The sequence below is a fragment of the Artemia sp. Qi Xiang Cuo genome, chromosome 7, assembly GCF_049724085.1.
Source record: "Artemia sp. Qi Xiang Cuo chromosome 7, ASM4972408v1, whole genome shotgun sequence".
In the NCBI taxonomy this organism is placed as follows: Eukaryota; Metazoa; Arthropoda; class Branchiopoda; order Anostraca; family Artemiidae; genus Artemia; species Artemia sp. Qi Xiang Cuo.
In genome coordinates this window covers 45548446-45566628 of record NC_142800.1, presented here as the reverse complement: position 1 = coordinate 45566628, position 18183 = coordinate 45548446, and the positions used below count along the sequence as shown (strand labels likewise).

At 37.4% G+C, this 18183-nt stretch overlaps 1 protein-coding gene across 1 annotated transcript in view; it reads left to right on the top strand.

The window, feature by feature from the left end:
- LOC148950335 (visual pigment-like receptor peropsin) overlaps window positions 1-18183 on the top strand; it is a 146437-nt gene that overhangs the window by 104143 nt on the left and 24111 nt on the right. The window contains exon 5 of the mRNA XM_089091563.1: window positions 13602-13734. Within this exon, the coding sequence (XP_088947689.1) occupies window positions 13602-13734 (133 nt within the window). The remainder of the gene's footprint in view (window positions 1-13601; window positions 13735-18183) is intronic.

Sequence of the window (18183 nt, the reverse complement as noted above, 5' to 3'; positions counted from 1 at the left end):
ACATTCTTTTGATTTAGTGAAATTTTACGGGAAGAAGTAGTAATAGAAATAGCCCCGAAAATTTGAACCTAACACCCTCAGTCGTTATTGTTATATTGCTGATATGTTTTATTGGGAACCAGAATACAAACAGTGTGTTTTGATTTAATTTTAAAGCAACATTTAGTTTTTAAGCATATTAGGCAAATTACATAGCTGTGGGCGGTTGACCTACCCAATAACCCTAGAGATTTGATTACTATACGATTCAGCTATGCTGAACAAAATGTTGGAAGTGTCTGGAAAATTATGAGTTAAAGAGGAGGGCTGGTTGCCCTCCAATCATTTTTGTCTCTTAAGAGGGCACTATTACTTTTAACTTTCAATCAGATTAGCCCCTTTAAAAAATCAATTATGTTACTGGCTATGATATGGCATCGCCACCTGTGTCCTTGTATGCCCTATAGTGCTTATATGCCCTTTTAATACCTGCATGCCTATAGGTTTTTCATTTAATTGTAACTCCTCACAAACGTTCCCTGAAAGTTTCAACTTATTGCAATTACTATCGTTAGTTACAGTAACCATAGAAGCAGCATTAAGTGAATACACACTGTGTCTTCTGGCTAGCTGAAAGTCCACAACCTATGAAGGTATGAAGGTGAAATTTTCAGAGAATATTTCAGTTGTACAGTTGAAAACTTGCCATCCGTATGCAGGTTGTCAAAAGTGTATATCATCAACATCTTAGGAACATTTTTTTGTGCGAAATTAAAACTTACAACGCTTGTTATGGGGGATGTTGAACTAACCAAAAGAAAATATTTGCACCATAGTACTATTGCTTCTACTCCTACAACTAATGATACTATTACTGTTGTTGCTATTACTACTACTGATACTAAAACTAAGACTATTACGATTAAATGTACTCCTGCTGCTACTACTACATTTACGGGTGCTACTGCTACAACTAATAAACCTAAGTGTATTAAGGCAAAAATTTTGGAAATATTGTAACTGTATTGAAATAAATCGAAATATACTATACTCATTCAGGTTGTCAAGAAGACGTATCAGCAATGGTTCAGGACTGGTTGATGCTATTAAGTCAAAAATGTCATCGTGTGTTGAAGGGGATGTTGAAAAAAGGTGCTATTTGCATGTTGCTACTAGTGCTACTACTGCTACTACAACTGTTGCTACGCATAATTGCTAAACCTTTCAACAATGCTGAAAAAATTAATGTCTAAAAATTTTGTTTAGATATTTTCTTATGGGAAATGATGGCCGTGGTAGGGGGGGGCTGTTTCTCTCAAATCAATTTGACTCTTTAAAAGAGCACTGTAACTTCCAATTTAAAATCAAAATAGACCCATCTGAATTTAATAGGACCACCCATTCCATAGAAACCCTATATGTCCCCAGAGCATAACTGAAAGCTTTTGCCCCAGGGCTCTGAAGAGTTGTGTTACCCCTGTAAGCATTGTTATATGTTCTTTGGACTATTTTAAACAAAATGGCAATCGCACAATTCCAATCAAATGCATTTGGTGAAAAGACGATTAGTTGGGTGGGGAGGGGGGTACTACTTGACCTCCATCACTACTGACTCTTAAAAAGAAACTAGAATTTCCAATTTCAACCAAATGAGCCACCTCTAAGGCTTATACGACCACCCCTTCCATAAGCAACTTAAATGCCCAAGGGGTACAAGTTAAAACCGTTGTTCTCAGGGTCTGGTAGTTTATATCAACCTCCAGAGTCTTTTTATATGATACTTGGACTAATTTTGAATGAAAGGACAATCGAGAAAAATCTGTTGGATACATCTCAGAAAAACACGAAGCGTGTGTTTGTGTCTGTTTGTGTGTTTGGGAGAGGGGGGGGGGGCTGGTGCTGCGCTCCAATCACTTTGACTCTTAAAAAGAGCCGTAGAGCGTCAGATTACCAATCCAATGAGCTCCCTCCGAAGTTTATAGGACCAAGCTTTCTATAAAAACCTTATATGCCCCCTGGGCATAATTTAAATCCCTCGCCCTGAGGGCTGGGGGGATTTGTTATCCTCAAAGACATAATTTCCAGACGTTAAAAATTCGTTGACAAACTGGCTATCTAAAAACCTGGATTGGAAGTGTTTAGTGAAATAATGGGCGTGGGGGGGGGGGGGGTAATTCGCCCTCTGATTACTTTCGACTAATAAAAAAGGCACTAGTCCACTCAATTTCTAATCAAATTAGGCCTATTTGAAGCTTCTACGACAAAACTTTCTACAAAAACCATATATATCCCAAGAGCATAACTTAAGACCCCCTGTCCTGAGGGATATGGGGGGGGGATGTCATCCTCAAAGACATAATTTCCAGACCTTTCAACTACGTTGAACAAAATAGCTATATCAAAGTGTTGATCCGAAATGTTTGTGGAAATGATGGGCGTGGAGGGGGGGGTTGATTCTCCCTCTGATTACTTTCGACTATTAAAAAGGGCAATAGCCATCTCAATTTCAAATTTAATGAGCCCTTTTTGAGGGCATAACTTACACCCTTTGTCCTTGGGGCTTTGGGGGGAGTGTCATCCTCAAAAACATAATTCCTGGGCCTTTCAACTACGTTGAACAAAATACCTATCTCAAAATTTTGATTGGATGTGTTTGGGGATACGGTGGGCGTGAGAGGGGGTTAGTTGCCCTCCAATCGTTTTCGACTATTAAAGAGGGCACTAACCCTTTCAATTCCCAATCGAATGAGCCCTCTTTGAAATTTCTACGACAACGCTTTCTATAAACACCTTATATTCCCCCAGGGCATAGCTTGCAATCCTTGTTCTGAGGGCTGAGAGGAAGTTGTCAAAGACATAATTTCCGGACCTTTCAACTACGTTGAACAAAATGGATATCTGAAAATTTTGATTTGATGTGCTTGAGGAAATGGTAGGCGTGAGAGGGGGTTAGTTGCCCTCCAATCACTTTCGACTATTAAAAAGGGCACTAGCCCTTTCGATTTCCAATCGAACGAGCCCTTTTTGAAGTTTTTACGACAATGCTTTCTATAAGCTCCTCTTATGCTCCAGGGCACAACTTACAACCGTTGCCCTGAGGGCTAAGAGAGGGTTGTTATCCTCAAATATCTAATTTTAAGAACTTTCAACTACGTTGAACAAAATGGCTATCTCAAAATTTGATTGGATTGGATTGCGGAAATGTTGGGCGTGAGAGGGGGGTTAGTTGCCCTTCAATCACTTTCGACTATTAAAAAGGCTAGTCCTTTCAATTTCCAATCGAATGAACCCTTTTTGAAGTTTCTACGACAACGCTTCCTATAAAAACCCTATATGCTCCCAGGGTATATCCTACAACCCTTGCCCTGAGGGCTGTGGGGGGATTGTCATCCTCAAAAATATAATTTACAGACTTTTCAACTACGTTGAAGGAAATGGCTATCTCAAAATTCTGATTGGATGTGTTTGGGGAAATGGTTGACGTGGGAGGGGTGTTAGTTGCCCTCCAATCAGTTTTAACCATTAAAAAGGGTCCAGGCCCTTCCAATTTCCAATCGAATGAGCCCTCTTCGATGTTTTTACGACAACTTTTTCGATACGAAGTGCCGTGGTCTAAAAGATAAAACCAAAAATAAAACACTGTGCCAACATCGTTCTTTACTTAGGCAGCGCTATTGCACTGCCTCTTATAACTTTTCTTCCATCGCAGGATTTAATTATACACTGCAAAGAGTCTGGGTTCGATCAATCACAACTTTGTTTTGGCCTCCCTCCCCTATAAAAAAAGATGTTTTACCCAATTTTATTTTTCCAAAAATCACGATTGGTGAAAATGTATGTAACAAGCGAAATTTATATATCTAGATTGTCTGAGATTATTAGCTATTTATTGCAATATGGTAAGTATTCTGCAATTAAGGACAATTTAAAAATTTATTTATGGCAAATTTTCCTCCCCATTTGTCAAGAATGTCTTTATATTTGAACAAGATTATATCTCTCATGCGGATGCTCTTAAATCTTTGATTCTTTTCCCAAGTTAGAACGTGTTTCCAAGCTTAGTTTTCTGTGTTCTTTTAATGTATTACCTTGTCATCCTTTTAGCGAAAAACAAAACCAATTCCCATTATTGAAAATTCTGATGCCCATTTGCCAAGAATGTCTGCTTTTGGTAAAGTATTACATAACCCTTAAAAAATGAACATTACCCCCATCCAACTCCCTCTCCCCTTTCCAAAAAAAAAATTGGTTCCTCCCTTTTCACAACTACCAAGCATATCGTTTGATTTGATTGTGTTCGGCATCCTTCTAGACACTTCCTTAAAGTTCCACATTAATATTCTAATCGCTTTTGGAGATCCAGGATCAAAGACGCCCTCTTTTCTTAATAAATACCTCAGATGTTAACAATGGGGAATTTACGTAACTTACAGCCCTTGCCCAGAGGGTTGTGGTTTTTTTCAACCCCAGCGTTACAATTATTGAATTTTGGACTATTTTGAGAAAAATGTGGATATGAAAATTTTAATCGGATACATTAGGGAGAAAAAGGCGTTGGGGATGGCTGATTGCATTCCAATAACTTTTTACTTATAATAATTTACTTGAACTTTCGATTTCCAATTGCATGATCCCCCTCTAAAGTTTATACGATCACCCCTTCCGTAAAAACCTTATATGTTAATATTAGACAACTAGCACAACTTACAGCCCTTACCCTGGGGCCTGGCTTATCGACCCAGTAGGCAGATATATTTGGCGTTTGGACTTTTTTGAACGAAATTGCTGTTTCAAAGTTTTGATTGGATGCATTCAAGAAATAAATGGTGTGGGGTGGCTAGTTACCCTCCTATTACTTTTGACACTTTTTAAAAAAGAGAGTTAGAACTTTGATTCCTAGTCCAATGACTCCTCCAAAGATTTATACAAACAACACTGCCATAAAAACCTCATATTTTAACATATTTAGAAAGCTTGCATAAATTATAACACTTACTTCCGGGCTTTTTGGGGTTTTTTCCCAAACAAAATGGCTATCTCAAAATTTTGATCGCTTGCCAATGGGGAAAAAGAGGGCGTGAAGGGAGGTAGTTGCCCTCTGATTACTTTTGAATCTTGTATAGAGTTTTTGATATTACATTGGAAATGGAAGAACTTGCGTTAATCTTTGAAAAGCCTAGAGAGTGCATCGTTGATTTTCCTCTTAATTGGATCAGATAGTCTTGTATTGTTATTACTATAGTATTGTTATTCATCAAAGGTCTTTTCACTGCATCTTTTATATCCTAGGTTGTATTTGTTAGTGTGTGTATTTTTTCTTTTTCCTTTATTGACTCCTCTATCAGCATTTTATGTTTGTAAAGAGGGTATAAATAAATTATTATTATTAATATTATGATTAACGATTGCCAACTAGCATAGCTTACAGCCCTTGCCCCCGGGATGGGAGGGTTGTGAACTCTGCAGGCATAGTTTTTTGGCCATTGAACTACTTTGATAAAATGCCTATCTCAAAATTTTGATCAGATGTATTTGGGGAAAAATGGTGTGGAGGACTGATTGCCCTCTGATCACTTTAGACTAAAAAAAAAAAAAAAAAAAACTAGAACTTTCGATTTCAATCGAATTAGCCTCCTCCAAAGTTCATATGACAACTCCTTCCGTGAATCATTTATATATTAACAATGTGCAATTTGCATAGCTTTAGTTCTTGCCCCTGTGATCGGGGTTGGGGTTGGTTGTCAACCCTGTTTATCACTTTATCCTTTATTTGTCCTTTATCCTTATCACTTTATTTGGAACTTTATCCTTTTAACATACGGTATTACGGATTTGACCACTAAGCTAAGATCTGTTTCATAGCTGAGCAGACTGTATATTATTAGAAAGAAAGAAAAAATAATCATTACCCCCTTCCCCCCAAAGAATTCCTCCCTTTTCACAGCTACGAGGCATGTAGTTTGGTTTTATTTGTTTCGGCACCCCTCTAGACATTTCCTTAAAGTTTCACATTAATATTCTAAGCTCTTTTGGAGATCCAGGACCAAACATGCCCTTTTTTCTTACTAAAAACCTTATAGGTAAAGATTGGGGAATTCGCATAGCTTACAGCCCTTTCCCAGAGGGCTTGTTTTTTTTTCAACCCCTGAGTTACAATCATTTGACTTTTGGACTATTTTGGAGAAATGTGTATCTCGAAAGTTTGATCGGATGCATTTAGGGAAAAAGGCATGGGGAGTGGTCGGTTGCATTCCAATAGATTTTTACTCGTGAATAGTTCTCTAGAACTTTCGATTTCCAATTCGCAATATCCCCCTCTAAAGTTTATACGACCGCCCCTTCTATAAAAACCATACATGTTAAATTTGGACGATTAGCATAACTTAACTTAGCCCTTGCCCTTGGCCATGGGTTGCTAACCCCCTAGGAATTAATATTTGGCCTTTGGACTGTTTCGAACAAAATGACTATCTAATAATTTTGATCGGATGCATTTTGGGATAAAAGGGTGTGTTGGGGGTGGACTGGATGCCCTCCGATCACTTTTGACTCTTACAAAACAGCTAGAACTTTCGATTTTCAATCCAATGAAACTTCTCAAAAGTTTATACGACCACCCCTTCCATAAAATATTTTCACGTTAACAATGGACAATTTGCCTAATATACAACTATTTTCCCAAGGCTGTGGGGATTTTGTCAACCCCGGAGGACCAGTTATATTACCTTTGGCCCATTTTGAACAAAATAAATTTCTTAATATCTTGATCAGATGCATGTCGGGAACAGAGGGCGCGAGGGGGGGGGGCTAGTTACACTTCAATTACTTTTGACAGTTAAAATGGGCACTAGAAATTCCAATCTCCGATTGGTTGAGCCAACTCAGTGGCCGCTCGGCGGATCTGGATCCTCGTCTCAGCGATCGTCCCCCACACCCCAGCCGACCTACGCAATTGTACTAAAGAAACTCCCTCAAGACTTGAGGAGACCAGAAATGAGAAAGGAGTACTTAGATAAGGTATGTGGCGACAATTCCTCTAGTATTGTAACTGCGAGCATTGAAGAGTGGGTGGCGCGTAGTACTAGCCGATAAGGAGTCTGCCAACGCAGTTGCGCAGGCGTTATGTGCTAAAGATAGATCCGTTGAGGCAAAAGTGAAACAACCATCTTTCTACGGAATAGCACGCCACGTTCCCGCAGATAAGAGCGATGTGGAACTCAGCGAAATTATTCCGAACTGTTCGAGAGCTTTGCAGTTGGGTAATTCAAGGTCGTTCAAACTTCAGTTCTCTTCCAAAGTGGACTTTAAAAAAGCCATTAAATCGCCCCCAGTGATTCATTACGAACACATCCCAATCTCTCAATATCTGTTTCTTCCAATGAGATGTTTCAATTGTCAAGCATTTAGTCACGCAGCCAAATTCTGCAAGAACAAATCCAAGTGTTCTAGAAGTGGGGATAACCACAGTAGCACTAAGGACAACCCTTGCATCAAACCGATTAAATGCGCACTCTGTGGTTCGGACAAACATCCATGCTACAGTTTCAGCTGTCCGGAAGCGCAAAAGTTACTTGCAGTTAAGAAATGAATCGCGAATTAAGTTTGAATACATGGAACATCAATGGAAATATAGTCAACAAACTGCCAATCCTCGATAACCTAATTCGCAGTCATGACGTTGTATGTCTCCAGGAACATTTCGTGACAAAAGAAGGGACTGAAGTGTTAAATATCGGTGATTCAATCGATCATTTTGCTGTTGGTGCGAAATCGAGTGGCAGAGGCCGGCCATCAGGCGGTATTGCAATCCTTGCCTCAAAGTCTTTACGCGGGACAGTTTTCCAGGTATCCGATAATTTTCTTGCGATCAAGATTGAACGGACAATAATTTTCTCAGTTTGTTTGCGTATGGACTACAAATCATCTAGATCAGATTCCAGATTCGATATGGCTTGTCGGAAATTAGCAAACGCTATTGCCAATTGTCGCACCCAAGATTTGTCATACATTGTCACCGGAGATATGAACTGTGATTTGTTGAATCTGGAAAGCCCTAGATCCCTAGACTGCATGCTCTGGTCTAAACATGATGGGAAATGATCTTGATTTCACGTATGTTCATAACTCTGGAGCGACTTCATCTCTTGATTTTATAATGTGTTCACATCAAGCAGTTCCCATTTGCCAGTCACATGTGGATACATCTATCAGAGCATATGGCCACTTACCAGTTGTCAATCTTTTTCGACCTAATATATAATCAAAATCCAACCCTGAACTACCCAGTAGAAGAAAATAGGATATTAATCCTATATGGGATAAAATTAATACCCCCTTGTACCAGAATGTATGTGACGATATCTTAGCAAGAATTCGCGTCCCTTACAATCTACTACATAAATCTTCTTCAGATGCAGCAAGTGATAAACAGGTACTGATCAATATATACTGTAGCGAAATAGTTCATGCCCTGCAGTGTGCGGAAAAGGCTGCAGTGCCGATTTGTCGTGTTCGGATTGGCTCGGAAATACCCGACTGGTCCGATAATTCGGATCTTGTAGAGGCGTGTGCGGACGTGAAATTCTGGTTAGGCATGTGGATAGATAACGGCCGACCAAGGCATGGTATCTTGAACTCCATCTGATTGTATACTATGCGAAGATTCCCAAAAATCCTCGCTACACATCGTGCTCTGTTATCGAATGTGATAGTAAATCTGAAAAGCAAGACCCCAGTCGCATGCGAAATTTCTAAAAAAGAAGAAACGCAAAGAATCAGTTGATGTTCTGCTCAGTGAGAGTGAGTTGGTTAAATATTTTAAGCACGAGTTTTCATCACCTAATGCTGATCTGGAAAATAAATTTTCTATTGAGCTCGATGCGAGTCTTGCGGAATGAGAACGGGAAGTTGGTTTCGCTGTGTCTAATTCGTCAGTCAGTGAGGCACTCTTGAAACTGAAAAAGAAGTTGTCAAGGGGGGTGGATAACCTGTGCGGATTGCACCTGCAAGCGGGAAGTCAGAACCTTTTCGAGCACCTTTGTCTCCTGTACCAAATGAGTTTTAATATTGGGATTGTTCCAGACCTATTCTGCACGGGTGTAATTACTTTTGTACTAATAAACGGAAAAGACGGGAGGCAGTGTTCTTCTTACCACCCCATAACTGTCACACCTGTACTCTGTAAGTTATTTGAATTGCTTGTTGTAAATAGGCTTAGTGCTACATGTAACACGCCGGATAACCAATTTAGTTTCAAAAAGAACATGAGTAGAGAACACGCGCATTATATGATTGCTAATTTGTTGATTGATGCCGATGATTCAAATGAGACACTGTATTTTGCCGGTCACGATGTCAGCCGCGCGTTCGACTCCACAGATATTGTTGTCTGCTCGGAAGCGTGGGGTGGATAAGTCTATTCTACGCGCAGTCTATTCTATTCATATGTATAGTAAATTAAAAGGCGTGTAAATGTACCGTGTGTTAATGCTTTAGCCCTATCTTCTAGTCTTATACCCGTAGAGAAGGGAATACGCCAAGGGGCACTTACTTCGCCACCGCTATTCAATAATAGTATCATTTCATCGGAAGGACCGGTTTAGTCTACTTGTATGTTTAGAGGTCTCAATGTTTTGCTGATCGATTATGCCGACGACATTTTGAACGCGAGTAGAACAGTTGTAGGCATCGAAGAGACTTTTCGTGTTTTGAGTAAGGAATACAGTAACATAGGCCTTTCTTTGAATCGCCAGAAGAGTGAAGTTCTCGTATATAATAGCCACGTTAAAGGTAATGCACCGGTTGAGGTTATTTTTGGAACTTATACGATTAAGTCTTCGTCCAAGATTATATACCTCGGCCTTCCAGTACGTAGCGATCTTAAGAAAATTCGCGATTGCCTTGTTTCGTTGTTCGCTGTAAAGACACTAAAAGCTTATGGAATTGTCGTTTCAACGAAGTGCCACTTTAATCATTTTCTATTCGCAAAGGTGCATAACGCTTTTGTTTTGCAAAATGTCCTGGCCCCATCTCGGTTGTGAAAAATATTTACTTTGTCTAATTGTCGCAGTATCCGGTCTACTTTTTATTAATATAGCAAGTGTCTGCTTCTTCATTCAATTTGGATGAGGAATTCGAAAATATCTCTGAAGTATGGTATAACCGACCCGCTTAAAGCTGTACTGAATCGCCGTGCTCGATTTGCAAAGGCATTTGAACCAAGCCACTCTTCGTTATATGTCGCAATAACTTAAACTTGTAATTTTTTTTTTTTTTTTAGCAGTAATGTTCTTAATCTTGTTTTTCTGTAGTTTGAGTTTTCTTTGGATATTTTTTTTTCTCTCTTGTACTCCATTTACCACATTTTGTATGTTTAATAAATTAATAATAATAATAATAACTTACAGCCCTTACCTGGACTGTGGGGTTGTCAACCAGGAGGCTAGCTATTTGGCTTTTGAACTACTTCGAAAAAATAGCTATATTAAATTTTGAATGGATATATTTTGGGAAAAAGGGTATATAAGGGATAGTTAACCTTTAACTACTCTTGACACTTAAAAAGGGATCTAGAACTTTCGATTTCCAATCTAACGAGCCTCCTCCAAAGTTTATGCGGCCACCTCTTCCATAAAAATCCTTATATGTTAACAATGGGCAACTTTTAAAACTTACAATCCTTGCTCCTGGGCTCCTTACAACCCCGGAGGCATAGTTATTTGACATTTGGACTATTTTGAACTAAATGGTTATCTAAAAATTTTGATCAGATGCATTTGGGAAAAAGGGTGTATGGGTAGGACTGGCTGGCTGATCTCCGATCACTTTTGTCTCTTGAATAGGTAAGCAAAAATTCTGATTTTCAATCAAATTAGCCGCCTCCAAAGTTTATACGACCGCCCATTCAAAGAAACTTATATGTTGACGGTGGGCAACTGGCATAACATATAATCCTAGCCCTTGGGCAGTAGTTGGGTTTTTCAACCCCGGAGGTACAGTTATTTGGTCTTTGTTCTATTTCGAACAAAATTGCTATCTGAAAATGATACTCGACTGAATTTGGGGAAAAGAGGGCGTGGGGGGATAGCTGCCCTCCGACCTCTTTTGACTCCTAAAAAGGGAACTAGAACTTGTTATTTCTAATAGAATGAACCCCCTCATAAGGTTATACGACCACACCTTCCGTATTAAGGGCCTCTTGGAAGAAATTAATACATTGAAACCTATATATAACAACAGCTAAAGAAAGCATCACGAAGAATCACAAATATAAATGATGGACAACGAAATATTTGGTTAGGGATTTCTTCATTCAATTGAAATTCCTGATTTGCCACCCTATGACTTAATACTAAAGAAAAACACGATGATTATGCTAATGTGTAATTCAGGTATTTTAGAGGTATATGCAATGGAACATGCCTGGTTGCTATTGAATCATATAACAACGTTGCTAAACCAAAAATATAATTACTGGAAAAAGGTTCGAAAAGAAATTTTTTGGTATCTATGAATCCATACGAAATTATACAAGATGATGTCTGAACAGCTAAAGCAAAAGGTATGGAAAACATGTCTCAGGTAACAATGAACGAAAAAGAAGCATCTGCGGTTAGGAAACCTGCAATAACAAACACCACAACAAATCATGAATGAAAAATGATGGACAACGAAATCTGCGGTTAGAGGACAAGTGACCACAAAGCTCACATCGAATTTAAATCTTTATTCTCAGCTCTCTGCCAAGTTTTTTACGACCTCTTAGTGGGTTTAAAAAAATTAAAGGCTTATGGCCCTTTACTACAGGCAACGCAAACCCAGATCGGCAGGATTAAAACTTCACAGTCAATAAACCCAGGAGAAAACTTAAAAATAAGAAATCGAAAAAAACCTCAACATGTCAAATAGGTGAACAAAAATAAGAAAAATATAAAGAATTAAAACTTGCAAATATTATTACATAATTAAACCCGATACGATCACAACGGCAATGATTCTTATAGCTAAAAAATAAAAAACTCAAGAAAGTTCAATATTTTTCAGAAAATATAATACAATTATTGGTAAAAAAAAGAAGAAAGAGGAGGAGAAAATTTGATTTAACGAATGAAATAAGCCCTGGAAAAGAGTTCTTCTATGGCTTTCCGTAGAAAATTTTATTGGGGTAAAAATGGGAGTTTTTGTTCAAGCATAGAGAAGGACGCACAGTCAATTGGGAGAAATATACCTAGGGAAAAGCGAATTTGCCCGGGTGTTAATGAGGGTAGTTTTGGCGAAACGCAAGAACCTTTTGTCATTCTTTTTTCCGGGATAACCAAACTGGCTCCCCATTGAAGGGAGAAATAAGGGACTTAACGCTCACTGGCAGTAATTCTTACGCACCTTTTTTGACTGCCTCTATTCTATCCGTAAATTCAGCGGAGATGCAATGATGACAAACATAACAGGCTTCCTCAAAGATTTGGTCTAAAAATTAGAGAACAATGCAATTTAGAGATCGGAATATGCTTAGGGACGAATGTTACACCAGACGCCAGCATGATCTCTGAAACTGGATGGACATTTATGTATCTTTTTGGAAGTTCTATGGGGATTGCTGTCTCAGAATTTTCATTTCTTTGAATTTTGGCCCTATAGGGCCCACTATATTTGCTTTGTGGGCACAAAATGGCAGAAGCCAACACTCTGCTACGATAAAATAGGATACTTTTAGTCAAAATATATAGCTTGGCAGTAAGTCCAAATCAACCTGCAATCTCCAAATTTTCACCCGATCGGATTTTGGCCCTGTTTAGGTAAAAAATTTCAATTAGTAGCCCAAAATGGCAGAAACTGACCCTTTCAAGTGACCTGATCTCCTTTGCTATGAAGAAGGACACTAGATTTTTATTTTCTTAATTATTCGAATATGTTCTTTTTCGATTTCCTGTGACCGCTGCTTCGGCATGATTATCCGATAGAAAAAAAACACAAGCAAACTAATAAACACTCACTTGTTACCAACTTTCCTAGGAATAAATACAAATTTCGTTTTTTAACCCCTAGGGACTTTAAATATCCGCAATGGGGTTATTGGACATTCCAAATATGATACTAAAAAGTTCTTCAATACCGTGACCTTTTCCTAAATTGTATACGTTTTCTAAGCCTCATACATTTTTGCTGATTTTGTATGTCTGGAATCGCCGTAAAAAAGGTGATTCTTTTGACATATTTATTGTTATTTTAATATTGTTTTTTGAGTTTCAGTTCCTATTGACACATATCGCAGTTGTTATTGACCGGGAATCATCAAGAACAACCTGCACAAAAAGCTCCAATTTAGAAATCTGTGTTTTGTATATTTCGGTCAAGCTTGTAGCTCAAGTATATTTCGCCCGTTGCTCAAGACGGGATTGTATGCTATGTTACGTTCACATTTTTTTCTAAAGTGATGGGAGTACATACTTTTCACGAGAGCCAGTATATTGCTTGTTTGCTAATACTTTAGAAAACAACTTCCACTTAAATTGATTTTGACAAGACTTTGTAATTAAAACTTTTCAACCCATAAAATTATTTTTCATCATTGACTTGTATAATCAATTTTCTTTCAAATAATATTAAGTGTTTTTTTTTTTTAGTTGCTCAGTGGACTGGCGCGATGAAAGTTTGCTATCAAAGACTTATATTATGTATATATTTTTCTTTGGACTGATTTTGCCTCTTCTGGCCATTATTATGGCCTACAGTAAAATAATTGGTGCAGTCAAGAAGGTAAACCACCTTTTTTTTCTTTCAAGTATTTCTTTTCGTTTACTGAGAATGGTAAGTGGATAGCAAAAGGGGAGAAATAAAGGAGCTTAAGACCAACCGGTATTGCTAAGAAACCAAGAAAACAGCAAAATCACCCAGGTCAAAGGGATTCCAGGGAACCAAAACTTGGGTTTGAGAAGGTATTTGTTCTGGAAAAAGAAACAAACATTTTAGATAAGAACAAACAAGAGAGCAATTATTGTAGGTGAACTTTGGGAGAAATTTATATAGCTCTAAATGTCGTTAAGATAAACTTCTAATAATAAAATCTGATGAAACACATTTTTACGCTCTATAAATTACCTCAAAAATAAAAAATCAACACATCTTCGCATTAGAAAATGATCCTACAAACTTTAAAGTGCACAATAACTGTTTCTACTTTTAAGAGTTCACAAGTTTTTAAATAGTTTCTTTACTGTGCATGCTTGAAACCCCATGAGCGAGCTAAGCAAATTATTCATGGCAGTGAACTGTAGATAAAGAGCAATCCAAAACAGGTCCAGAAAGATTTATCTGAAACCCTGGAACAATAAATCAGTAAATTTTTGGGTAAAAGATAATATAATGTGTATTAAAAAAGGTTGGCGAAAAATGGCTCCAATATTTGAATTCTTGCTGCTGGCGACTCTCGTAGTATAATCAGGTTAATTTATAATAAGAAACTAAGGCAACCACAATAGGGCTGACGCACCTATGCCTTATAAAAACCGAAACGTCATTTGTGCTTTAATTAAATAAAATATATTTCAAATGTTTTCTATTCTGGGACGTTAATAAATCCCAAATTGCTGTGACTTACAGGAATGATTATCAGTGTAAAATAAACTGTCAATCTTCATTTCACTGATCGTTTCAGCAATTTTTGTTATTATGGTGGTTTACTTTTTCTATGATTAATAAAAATACACAACTCGAAACAATTTTTTTTCAATAAATTGCACATGACAATCTTATCTTTAAGGGCATCTAGGGCGTTAGCCCTGCTCCTATTCGTGGTTGTTTTTTGTTCGTTCTAAGTTTGATATTTATTATAAATTTGTTTCGTTTTGGTTTTTACTTTATTATTGAGTGGCACAAAGTTGAAAATTATGAGATAGTAAATCCAATCTAATTATCAAAATATTACATATTGAACTCCTATTTTCAGTGGTAATATTACTGCACGGTGACGCCTTCATTCCTAAGGAGTCACGCAGTCCATTAGAAATTAACAGTTAACATATATATATATATATATATATATATATATATATATATATCAAAACTTTGTTTAAATAATTTAACTCTATGATATTTTACAAAATTATGCTTTGTGATGTATGCATGTGCATTATCTATGTTAGTGATTCTGTAGGCGGGGATGTGCCTGAGACCTCAATAAGTGTGTTTTAATGCTCAAATTTTGTAGCTCCTCGCGAACCCTCAGATAAATGCAAAAGAAGTTCTGGGATGGGGGCATAAATTAATATCTAATGTCCTTGCATTTTGATTAATCCTGAATGTAGGTGCGGCGAGGTGATAGCTTCTTTGACTTTTTATCCATCAAACAGTTCAAGGTAATGAACTGTAAGTAAGGAGCAACTTGGCCAAATAGTAACCAAAACCCTACAAAAACGGAATTTTGATAACTGTAGATGCATCAAAAGAGTTGATTTTTATCCTAAGTCCAAATATACAAAATTCGTTGAATTTAATCTTACTCGTTAAAAGCAAAGAGCCTGAAAAAAATTTGCTTGATTTTTGAAAAACAGGGTAACGTTCCGTTAAAATTCAAAGAATATTAAAATCACACTATATGATTAAACGTAGGCTATTTGAGAACCCTACCAATGTGGAATTTAGTATTTTTGCCAGAAGAAAGGTCACGGAAGCGTGTTCATCTAATTTTTGTTTCTTTTTTAATTTTTTTTTCCACGGGTGATCGTATCAAACCGATGATTCCAAAAAATTTGGAGAGGGCATAACCGAATGGAAATAAAAAGTTCTAGGGCCCTTTTTAAGTAACCAATAAGAATGGAGGGCCACTAGCCGCCTTACTACGCTCCTAAAATTTTGAGATATCCCTTTTTTCAGCATAGTTGAAAGGTCCAATAACTACGCTTTTGAGGATGACTTTACCCCCCATCACCTCTAGAGACAGGGCTCTAAGCTATGAAATTTACTAATTATTTACATATAGCATTTGGTATCAGGATTAATACAGACATTTTTCGGATGATGGGGAATTTGCTGCATGGGGGAGGGGGCTAGCAGTAGCTCGTTATTTTTCACGGGGAGAATTTTACGTGGAGGGTATTCTATGTGGGAGGAAATTTCCATAGAGAAATTTTTCTTGAGGGAAGGGGGAATTTTACATGGAAGGATGAGGTGGATTTCCCGACATTACTTGGAAAAACGATCAGACACTGAATGAAAAATTTAATTTTTTTTCAACTGAAAGTAAGGAGTAACATTAAACCTTAAACAAACTGAAATTATTCCCTCTAAGAGGGGGGCTGCCCCTTTATTAACCCTTGCTCTTCACGCTAAAGTCTAAAAGTCCTTTAAAGATACTGGCCATTCAAGTTCAACGACTTTTGTATTTGAGACGTCTTTCTTAAAGAATTGTGATAAATGTCAAACTTTAGCGTAAAGAGCGAGGGTTGGGGAAAGGGTAGCTCCCCTCTCATGTGGAATGATTTCTGATCGTTTTAAATCTCAGTGTTGCTACTTACTTTCACCTGCAAATTTTTTTTTTATTTATTTAATCAAACACTTCATGGTAACGAACTGTAGGTAAGGAGCGACCCGGCTCAATAGTAACCGAAACTCTAAAAAACGGAATTTTGATACCAATAGATACATCAAAAGAATAAAATTTTAATGCTGATTTGAAATAGATAAATTTCATCAAGTTTAATTTTACCCATCAAAAGTTACACGCCTGAGAAAATTTCCCTGATTTTCAAAAAAGGGGAAAATACCCCCCTAGAAGCTATAAAACCTTAATGAAAATAACACCATCAGATTTAGCGTATCCAAGAACCCTTCTGTAGAGGTTTCAAGCTCCTATCTGCAAAAATGTGGAATTTTGTATTTTTTGCCACAAGAAAGATCACGGATGCGTGTTTATTTTTTTTTTTTGCGGAGATGATCGTATCAACCCAGTGGTGCTAGTGATTACAGAAGGCACAGATTAATCGAGTGATACTAACGTATATGACCGATTGGTCGAACACGTCAAACCCCAAACAACAACAACAACAACAACAACAACCCAGTGGTCCTAGAATATCGTGGGAGGGCTCATTTAAACGGAAATTCAAAGTTCTAGTGCCTTTTTTAAGTGACCAAAAAATGGAGGGCAACTAGGCCCCCTCCCACGCTCATTTTTTTCCAAAGTCATCCAATAAAAATTTTGAGATAGCCATTTTGTTCAACATGATCGAAAATATAATAAATATGTCTTTTAGGATGACTTAATCCCAAAAAGACCCCGGAGGGAGGGCTGAAAGTTATGAACTTTACCCAATGTTCACATATAGTATTGATTATTGGGAAGTATACAGACGTTACCAGGGGGGGTGTTTTCTGGTAGTTGGGGGGAGGGGTCAGGGTTATGATGAAGAATCTTGCCAGGGAGGAAATTTTCATGGGGAAAGGGACATTGCGATGAAGGGGGCGCCGGATTTCCCAGCATTATTTAAAAAACGATCAGAAATGAAATAAAAAAAAGTTTTTCAACTGAAAGTAAGGAGCAACATCAAAACTTAAAACGAACGGAAATTATTACGTATATGATTCGGTTCGCCCCCTAGTCAATACCTCGCTCTTTAAGCCAAAGATTTTCTAGTACTTTCATAAGAGCTATTTATTCTAATTAACAGCCTTTGTGATTAAGGGGTCATTTGTATAAAATTGTAACAAAATTCGAACTTTAGCCTAAAGTGAGAGGTATTGACTAGGGGGCGAACCCCCTAATGTACGTATTAAAAATATATTTAAATATAGAAGTTCGTTACGTAAGTCAATTCGTAAGTTACGTATATTTATACTCATAAAAACGTTCGTAGATAAAATTTAACAACTTTCGAGTAAGGCATTTAACCAAATAAAAGTAAAATTAATATGCAAATTTTGTTTTAATTATTCATGTACGGTGAGCCGAAATCAAAACCTGCATTAATTCAAAAATGTTCAAAGATTAAATAAAAAAAACAAGTGTTTTTTAACTGAAAGTAAGGAGCAACATTAAAACTTAAAACGAACAGAAGCTATTCCGTATATGAAAAGGGCTGTCCCGTCCTCAACGCCTTGCGCTTTACGGTAGAGTTAGACTCTTTCTCACAACTCTATATTTTAAAACAATAAAAAACCATAGCGTAAAGAGCGAGGCGTTGAGGAGGGGAACAGCCCCTTTCATATACG